Source organism: the organism of the source record quoted next, unplaced genomic scaffold, assembly GCF_019419815.1.
Source record: "Pyrus x bretschneideri cultivar Hongxiangsu unplaced genomic scaffold, Pyrus_bretschneideri_v1 Contig10, whole genome shotgun sequence".
NCBI lineage: Eukaryota > Viridiplantae > Streptophyta > Magnoliopsida > Rosales > Rosaceae > Pyrus > Pyrus x bretschneideri.
Window position 1 is genome coordinate 4,739,251 of NW_025999391.1, and position 10,013 is coordinate 4,749,263.

Here is a 10,013-nt window from a genome sequence, read left to right on the forward strand (position 1 = left end):
CTGTGCTGGAGTTCAAAGTTGGAGGGGATTGGCAAACGAGTAGTATTATAATACAAACGGTTTTCTACTCTGATTTGCTTTACGTGAGTATTACTCTAAATAAATTCCGAGTAACATTGGACACTGACTTATTTACCATGATTTATTTTATCTAATCAGATTTTACCTTTCATTAAAATCACATCATAATTAATAAACTAGGATAAACATTTAACTCTTGGAATCTCGAGTCTCTACATTTAGTTTTTATGCATTTACTTGCATTTCACTAAATCTCGACCATTATAATAATTGATTCATGACATGACAAATGGAATAACATCAACTCCTCTCTTTTAACCCTTGAAATCTCGAATCTCTACATTTAGAATTACTCCTATCTTTTGGCGCGTCTCTTCAAGTCTTTCTTTCTCCTCTCTTTCGTGGTTATCCATTTATAACCAATCTGGTTTTGTAATTTTCTTATCAATAAATGGCATTACAAATGGAACAACATCATCTGTTTGTGCTACCATGCCCAAGCAATTTTCATCAGCCATTGCAACATTCCAGGTCACTTCATCCAGATAATACTCTTCTTTCTTAAGATGAGGGAGTCCAATAATAAAAGGGTTGGAGCCCTTGTCGTGCCTTCCACACTTATGGCGTCGGTTTTGGCCTCGATTCATGTTGGCATGTGCTTCAAGCATAGCGGTTGAGCTAGTAGATCTAACTTGATGATGTTTCATCAACAACTGATTTTTTTTTTCAGCATGTAGTAAGAAAGAGACCAAATCCTAAAATTTAAAAAATTTGTGTGCCTTATATTGTTGTTGCAAGACAATATTGATGACATGAAAAGTTGAATAGGTCTTCCTCAGGAGATCTTGTTCAGTCAAGTTCTTTTTACTGAACTTGAAAAGTGATTGGATTCGACAAACTTTAGAATTGTATTCACAAATTTAAAGTCTTGAAAACGTAAATACTGCCAGTCATGTTCTGGCAATAAGATATCCCTTCGATGATCAAAGCGCTCTTCCAAAGGAGTCATAAAGGTCTTGGATCCTTTTTAGCGAGGTACTCGGTCTGCAGTGCGTCATGCACATGCCTTTGTATGAAGATCATAGTGGTTGCTTTGTCAGCTTTGCCAACCAAGTTATCCATCTCAGCTTCAATGGTGACCCTAAGACTCTTTGCAATGAGGTGGAGCTTTATATCATAGACACACTTAAAGTAGTTTTTTCTAAAGACTTCGAAAGCGGTAAAGTCGAGTTTGTTCAAAGTCGACATGTTGCTATAACGAAGAGAATAAGATTGTGGTTAGTGCAACGGACAAAATGATCCATGCACAAGGAGTAGCAGATTCAGGTTCCATTTAACGTGTTTTGGATCAAATTTATCAAGTATTTACACAATCATAGAACGTTATATATTAATTACAACAAAATCAACTAAAATGATCATTTTTTAAAATTCAAATTATTGAAAAGTTCATGTTTTGAATATGTCATTGATATTTATTAATTTAATTTGTTCAACAATTTATATTTGATTTATGATCTTTACAAGTGATACTTTCAAGGGAGAATTGAACTCCAAATCTTAATGCTCTTACATAAAAAGTGACATGTTTGAATCAAGCAATCACCAACTCTTCTGGTGCCCTTTTTTTTTTTTTTTTTTTTTTTTTTTTTTGTTTTGTGTTTGCAACTTTGTCCCATGCAGTACTTTTTCCACTACACATGAGTTATTCCTTGATATCCATCCCCTGTTTTGTTGGGTTGGCTTGAATAGACCAAACCTCAATTATTCAGGGACATAAAAGACACTTTCTTGATGCGTATTTGCTTATAATTTGGTATGAGTATGCAATAACACCTTTTCAAACGTGATCAATCAGATTCATAGTTACCTATCGAACATGTATTGGAGGTGTTCCTACAGACTGAGTCGGAACGGATTCGATATAAAGGCAGTTTGCTCCTTTTTTTGCTCGAATTCTCCTTCCATAAATTGGAATAATTTAAGATATTGTTAAGATGTTAGTAAGTAATTTGATGCTTGTCTTCTTGATTAATTACAAGTTTAAAGGGACAAATAGACATCTCATCCTAATAACACTTCTCTTGTCAAAGGATGACCTGACATTTGCTCAAGATGAACTTTTTATATACACATTAAGTGTCCACAAAAAGAGGTTCTTGTATGAGGTCACTGGACATGATAGGTCATAATATCTTATGTTAGAATTTTTCCCTTAAATGACATTTTCAACAAACATGTGGCCTTCACTCAGTATAAGGCATGACTCTTGGGGCCCTAGGGAAAATTATTTCCTGATCAATTCCTTTCATTATGTACACATACATAGCTACACAAAGCTAAAGCCTATATAAAAAAGAAAATTAGGATTTGCACTATTCAAAGGTAAAAACAGCTTTTGTTCTTCATCATTATCAATCGGACAAAGAATAAGAGTCCCCATGACTTTGACTAGGAGAGAGTAAGTGCAAAGGAAGAATCAAAAGCAGAAGAATCTCACAAAAGGTGAAAATGAACGATGGAGGGAGGCCAAGAGGAGATATTTGGACATGAAAATGTTGTAGCGCAAGATGAGGTGTGTACATGCACAATTGTATAAGTTGCCAAAATCAATAGTAAGTTAGTTTTTGGACGCAGAACTTTAGAAATAAGCGTTCTTACATTCACGCGATCATAGTTTGGTATGTGTGCATAAAATTTTCTTTGTGTTTTTTCGAGTTATTTGTACATGTGTTAAACTGTGATTTGCAAAAAAGAAAAATGACTCGTTTCCTGAACGATTTTCCTTTTGCTCCATTCGCCTTTGATACTATATAACTGCTGTGTTCTCTCCTCCAATGAATACTTTCACAAAAAGAGGGGCATATTCAATGGACCACAGCCCCTAGTTGTAAATTGCCACCGCACCCATTCAATATGGTCACATTCTTCTCGTTTTTGCATTTTCCGTTCTTTTGATCATTAAAACAAGACTGTCTACAGCCACTCATTCGTTATTGGTAATTGTTTTCTGCTTTATTTAAAGGTCAAAAGCGAGTAAAGGAGCTCATTGTATTGTACTGAAACAATCTATCGGCAATAGCTGTTGATTATTGGGCTGTAATTAATTTTTGTGTAGTTGAAGAAACAAGGGTTCTGTGCGGGGTGGCATTATTACATGTATCGGGATTATATAACTCACTTATCACGTGATGAGTTGGATAGAGAGAGGATGCGAGTCAGATCCAGAGATGGAGATATATATGTGATTACACTCTAGTTTTACTATTGTGCAGGCCAATTCTCTCCTGCATTGTTGTGTAATGCAAAATTATCAAGTAGCATTTTTGGAGAACCATCTGCTACAACCATTCAACAAAACAAAACAAAGAATTTTTATTTTTTATTTTTTATTTATGCATAAGATATATAAAGCTTGATTTTTGTTTCTTCTTCATGGCTAGCTCCTGAACTTGAAATCGAAACTTTGGAAGCTAAAACGAGAACAAACAAAACAGGGATTGAGAATGAACACATGATGCTTGGAGTTGCTTAAGTTGTACACTATACTAACAAGTAACAACTAGAGCTCTGGAAATAGGTTAAGAATTTACAAATATGGTATTGGATTCACCATCATGCAGTATGTGTGAGATTTACAGTTCTGTTCACACTTAGCCCTTGAAGTTCCATTCTGTGCGAGCTTGGATATCGTTCCATATGTGTTCTCTTCTTCCCTAATTTCCTTCCACTTGGTTCGGTCATTCAAACAGACTCTGTGAAGGACAGCAATGCAATTCTCCTTCTTGCGTGTGCAATTGGTCTCCCTGATAACACTGAGCAAACAAGAAACACCTCCAAGCTCTCTGATTTCCTCCACAGCTAGCTCCTGAACGAACATAAATGAAATTCTATGGAAGATCTCCCATTGAAGAAAACCGATAGATGCAGATCATGGAATCGTATGATCAAAAGTTCTGTCGTCGTTCACATCCACCTGATCAGACAGCAGCTGCGCAATGCAATTTGACAACCCCAACCACATCGTTCAACTCCTTCTACTAGGTATAGTCCTGCTTCCGAGCTTTTCATGTTGCGCTGGGACAACCCTACGTCATCCACACTGAGTGAGTACACCAAACATATGAATCCATTCCCAAGTCCCAATACTTGCTTGAAAGACAAATAAGACTTAGGCACGATTACTACGAGGTACGAATGTGATCTGAACTTGTAACGGGATTGTTTGCCTTACTTCTTGTGGCAGTCATTAATAATTTGGAGCTCTTGTATAAGAAAAATTATGGTTGTGCCCAAACCTAATACTCATTTCGCAAACTATGATATGCCAAGTTATGTCTTTGGATAAGATTCGCATTTGAATGACTATAAAGTTTTGAGAATTGTGACAAGTACGTACTCATCTTACAAAGTATATTGTACAAATCGCAAAATAAATGCATTCTGTCATTTGATTTGTTGAAGGAACTATTTGGCGAGGTAACAATACAACACCCCAGGCTCTGCAAGCAAACAAAATGCGGCATTAATATTACAAGGTACAACGAATCTCTTGCTTTTTTGAGCCTCGTTATTAATTTTCTCATCTTAATTTGTGGGTGGTGAAAGAGTACAGTATTCCTTGAGTCCACCACATCTCGTTTGGATAAACAGATCCTCTAATTTCTCCACCACATGTTATTCCATGATTTCCATCCCATGTTTTGTAGGGTTGGCTTGAATAGACCAAACCTCAATTATTCAGAGACATACAAGACTCTTTATCCTTATTTGCTTATACTTTGGTATGAGGGTGAAATAACACCTTATCAAACGTGATCAATCAGATTCATAGTTACCTTTCCAACGTGCATTGGATTTGGAGGTGTTAGAGTCGGAGTCGATATAAAGGCAGTTTGCTCATTCTTTTGCACTCCACGCTCGAATTCTCCTCCCACCTATTAGAACGATTTAAGATCTTGGTAAGTAATTTGATGCTTCTCTCCTTGATTAACTACAAGTTTAAAGGGACAAATACACATCTCATCGTAATAACACTTCTCTTGTCAAAAGACCTGTCACTTGCTCAAGATGAATTTTTAATATGTACAAGTGTCCATAACAAGGTTCTAAAAGATGCTCGCCACTAGTTGGGCGACAAGCTAGGGCTTAGCGCTTAGACGACTAAGTGGAGCCTAGGTGGATTGAAGTAAATTTATATATCGTATAAATAAGTCTTTACTTATACGTAAAGCATACATAATTGCATACATAAATTGTAAAATAGAATAACATAGATTATAAAGTATTAGAACATAATGAAAATATGGAGAATAAACATATAGTGCGTATTCAGCAAGTATCCTACAATTTATTAAAAAAATAAAATGTAAAATAAAAGTTATCTATTTTCTGGGTAAGAAAGTTGCGAGCTAGGCTGGTCCAGATGGGCTAGGCAGGCATCTAGGCGGTCTCAGTGGGTGCCTAAGTGGGTTTTCGTGCCTTTTCTTAATTTTCAAACAACTATGGAATAATTGGAACGGTGGACAACCGCTTAGCGCATAGACGGAGCCTAAGCAAAGCTAGGCGGAGATTTTTAGAACAGTGATCTATAAAAAGAAGTTATTGTGTGAGGCCACAAGACATGGTGGGTCATGATCTAATAGGAGGTGGATTGTCTGTCCTCCTATTTCCATACTCTCTCCATGCCCTCCTGTTTGTGTGGTCACAGTTAAGCCACGTCAACATTTTATATTCCTATTACTTTTTATTTTATTATTTCTATAAAAAATTAATATAAAATATTGACGTGATTTAACCGTGATCACACATCACAGTAAAACATGAAAAAAGTATAAAAATAGAAGGACAGACAATCCACCTCCAATCTAATACGTTAGAATTTCTCCCGTAAATGACATTTTCAACATACATGTCGCCTTCACTGAGTATAAGACGCGACCCTTGGGGCCCTAGGGCAAATTATTTCCTGATCAATTCCTTTTCACTATGTACACATAGCTACACAAAGCTAAAGCCTATATATATAATAAAGTAGGGTTTGCACTATTTAAAGGTAAAAAACAGCTTTTGTTCTTCATCATTATAAATCGGACAAAGATTGGAAGCAAATATGATTGAGACAGTTTTTATGTTGGTTATGCATTATTTTCAAGGCTTCTAATGCGGTCCTTTGATTTCTTATGGTAGATTGAAAAAATTGTTTTTAGCGATTTTGTCAAATGCAATTTATATGTACGCATATTTATTGAGAAGGAAATCAAGTTGTTGATTTTTTAGCTTCATTTGGGGTAGATAGTTATGCTTATCGCTGATGGTCATCAGTTCTAGATTTTGTTATATGTGCCCATGTTCGTGACATTTCATTTTACCCTTATTGTTGGTTTCGTTGATCATTTGGCCATTGCGGGTTTTGGCATAGTCCCCCCTCTTGTATTTTTCAGTTTTCTTTCCTTTATATTTCTTAATAAAATGGTGGAGGAGGGACGGACGGGGCTTTTTTGGGTGTAATGGTCCTCACCCCTATAGGAGAGGATAGATGCCTCGCACGCGACTATTGCCCTAGAGCTAATCTCACCTAATCTTTTTCCACTAAACTTATAAAAAACAAATGGGACAAAGAATAAGAGTCCCCATGACTTTGACTGGGAAAGAATAAGAGCAAAGGAAGAATCACAAGCAGAAGAATCTCACAAAAGATGAAAATGAACGATGGAGGGAGGCCAGGAGGAGATATCTAGATATGAAAATGTTGTAGCACAAGATAAGGTGTGTGTATATGCACGATTGTATATGTTTGCCAAAATCAAAAGTTAATTAGTGAGCGAAACCTTAAATAAGTGTTCCTACATCCATGCCGAACATAGTTTGTTATGTTTGCATAATTTATTTATTTTATTTATTTGTGTTTTTTCAAATTATTTACACATACGTTGAACTGTAATTTGCAAAAACAAAAAATGACTTATTTCTGTGACGAGTTTCCTTTTTGTTTGATACTACAAACTGCTGTGCATTCTCCTCCAATGAATACTTTAAAAAAAAGAGAGGCATCTTCCATGGACCACAACCTTGGTTGTATAATTGCCACGGCACCCATTCAATATGGTCACATTCTTCTCGTTTTTGCATTTTCAGTTCTTTTGATCATCAAAACAAGACTGTCTGCAGCCATTCATTCGTTATTGGTATTTGTTTTCTGCTTTATTTCAAGGTCAAAAGTGAGTAAACGAGCTCATTGGTTTGTAGTGAAACAATCTATCGGCAATAGCTGTTGATTATGGACTTGGATTATTGGGTTTGTAAATTGTCAAAACATTCATGGTTTTTGTATAGTTGAAGAAACAAGGGTTCTGTGCAGGTTGGCACTATTACATGTAACCGGTAATATATATATATATATATATATATATCTCCCTTATCATGTGATGAGTTAGATAGAGAGATGATGTGAGTCAGATCAAGAGATGGAGATATATCTGTGATTACACCCTAGTTTTTCTCTTGTGCAGGCCACTTCTCTCCTGCATTGTTGTGCAATGCAAAATTACCAAGTAGCATTTTTTGAGAACCATCTGCTAGAACCATTCAACAAAATAAACCAAACAATTTTTATGTATAAGATATATAAAGCTTGATTTTTCTTCATGGCTAGCTCTTGAACTTGAAATCGAAACTCCGGAAGATAAAACGAGAACATACAAAACAGGGATTGAGAATGAACACATGATGCTTGGAGTTGCTTGAGTAGTACACTACTAACAAGTAACAACCAGAGCTCTGGAAATGGGTGAAGAATTTACAAATATGGTGGAAAAGGAGGATTCACCATCATGCAGTATGTGTGAGATTTACAGATCTGTTCAGTCTATCAAGAATGCCACTAGCTTTCCTCTTAGCCCTTGAAGTTCCATTATTTGCAAGCTCAGATATCGTTCCATAAGTGTTTTCTTCTTCCCTAATTTCCTTCCACTTGGTTCGGTCATTCAAACAGATCGTGTGAAGGACTGCAATGCAATTCTCCTTGTTGCGTGAGCAATTGGTCTCCCTGATAACACGGAGCAAGCAAGAAACACCTCCAAGCTCTCCCATTTCCTCCACAGCCTTAGGATGGCTTGAGATCATTGCGAGGATGGCCAACAGCTCATCAACATGCACACTGTTCGCTATCTTTTTCAGAATCGTCCTCACTGCCCCGTCTCTCACAGCTCTTGCCTTGTTCTCATGAGTAATGCATAGATTGAAAATTGCAGAGGCGACATCTTTCATAGCTAATGGATGTCCCTCGTCTAGGAGGGCAATGAGTGGCTTTAGGGCACCTGATTTTCCAATAAGTGCCTTGTTGGAATCAAGAGCTGACAAAGTGAAAAGAGCTGCAGCTGCATTGCTCCTTGTTTGAATAGTCCCCGATTGCAATGCTTCCATAAGTAAAGGAATTACCATTAAAGTTTCAGCCACAAGCTTCTTGTTGTTGTCGTGGATTGACAAATTCAATAGTGTTGTGATAATATCTTCTTGGAGTTCCGGGTCAATACCATCTTCAAACTTCCCTTCAGATAGAGGACTGAGCAATTGAGGAATGGCATGTATAGACTCGTTAAAAAGCGCACGGAAAGAAGGCATCCTCTTTGTCAGCATCCGAAGCTCCTTCGCAGCTTCTTTCTGCTCAGGGAACGTCGAAGACATCTTCCGGAGCAAAGAGAGAAAATGGTCTCGATCAGATTCTGTTATACCATCCTCATTGACATGGAGAACGGGATCTGACAATTCAAGCCCTCGATTCCTACACCATTGCGATATCATTTCACGAACCAAGTGATTCGGAGTAAGGACAGTGTGTGTGAGCACTTGTTGCGTTCGAGGGCATATCCTGTTGCCCGCTTTCAGTCCTTTTTCGATGAATGCCTTATCATATGTCTGCCAATACAAAGAGTGAAAAATCCAACCTAATTAAGGAACCATTGAGGAACTTAAATCATGAATTACAAAATAGTGTCCAAATGGTACTATAAAAGTTGGCAGAAAATTAGCAGAACATTGTCAACATTTATAACAAATCTCAAAACTCTATCCAATCAAGCAATTACTGCTATAAATTCAAGTTTCTGAATCAGTACAAACACATACAGAAAATTAAAATAACCACAAACAGTAACCTAAGGAAGAAGACAATAAATCACCTTCCTTTTACGTGGCACACAAAATAAATCCTCAGAGCTCCGTGTTTGGTTGCTGAGAAAGTGAAAAGGAAAAACAAAATAAAAATTCTTATCTTTTCCTTGCCGACATTTTCTCAGCCCCAAAAAACAGAGGACGAAGCCAAAATTGCAGAAATTCAAAACACTGTCAAAAAGCTTCAAAATTGAAAAAACAAAAAAAAAAATAAAAAACAAACAAGCAAACTAAAAAAACCCCAATTCTCAAAAATCGAAACCAACCTCGCCTGTGGAGACAATCACAGGGTCTCTCATCAGCTCTTTCGAAAGAGGGCACCGGAACTCTTCGGGGCAGGATAGAACATCCTTGAGCTTGAGAGAGAGCGATCTTTTCTTGAGCTTCAATTCTTTCAGAGCAGAGAGAGTGTCTCTGGCCTGATCGATTGTCTGGGTGGTGAAATCCTCGTCGTCGACAATTGCTTTCACCAGCCTCTGCAGCTCCTTCTTCAACTCCGCCGCCTTGGCTACCGCCGTCGGATCAGAGTCGAAAACGCCCGTCTTCGCCATTCGGGTGGATTTTGGTTTCTGCGTTTTGGTGGGTTTTTGATTCCGCTGGATTGGAAATGGTCAGATGGAATTTTGGTTTCTGGGAATGGTGAAGCAGCAGAGGAGGATTGTGGTGTATGCCATTGTTGTCTATGTTCTTCTGTTTTCTTCTATTCTCAGTAAAAAAGCAGGAGAATGAGTATGAAACTGGAAAAAAACTGAAGGAAGCCACAAATAGTCAAATGCCCAAACCAGACACACAACACACACGCATCCCACTCTCCCTCCCTC

General features: G+C 37.4%; 1 protein-coding gene across 2 annotated transcripts; it reads right to left on the reverse strand.

Moving 5' to 3' along the window:
- Window positions 1-7,617: 7,617 nt before the first annotated feature.
- LOC103932445 (U-box domain-containing protein 9-like) lies at window positions 7,618-10,013 on the reverse strand. Of its 2 annotated transcripts, XM_009342056.3 has the most exons (3): window positions 9,459-9,601; window positions 9,201-9,252; window positions 7,618-8,937 (listed from the first exon to the last, which is right to left on the reverse strand). In XM_009342056.3, the coding sequence occupies exon 3, from the start codon at window positions 8,821-8,823 to the stop codon at window positions 7,852-7,854; it is 972 nt and encodes a 323-aa protein (XP_009340331.2). In that variant the 5' UTR covers window positions 8,824-8,937; window positions 9,201-9,252; window positions 9,459-9,601; the 3' UTR covers window positions 7,618-7,851. The 2 variants fall into 2 exon arrangements, with proteins under 2 accessions (XP_009340331.2, XP_009340330.2); XM_009342055.3 differs by lacking the exon at window positions 9,201-9,252 and having other exon boundaries at window positions 9,459-10,013.

What these genes read in the sequence shown, in the direction of transcription:
- LOC103932445 (XM_009342055.3), bottom strand. Translation starts at nt 9,743, where the DNA reads ATGGCGAAGACGGGCGTTTTCGACTCTGATCCGACGGCGGTAGCCAAG. An exon ending in TGATTGTCTCCACAGGCGAG is followed by an intron (nt 8,938 to 9,458) that starts GTTGGTTTCGAT and finishes TTGTATTGGCAG; the next exon opens with ACATATGATAAGGCATTCAT.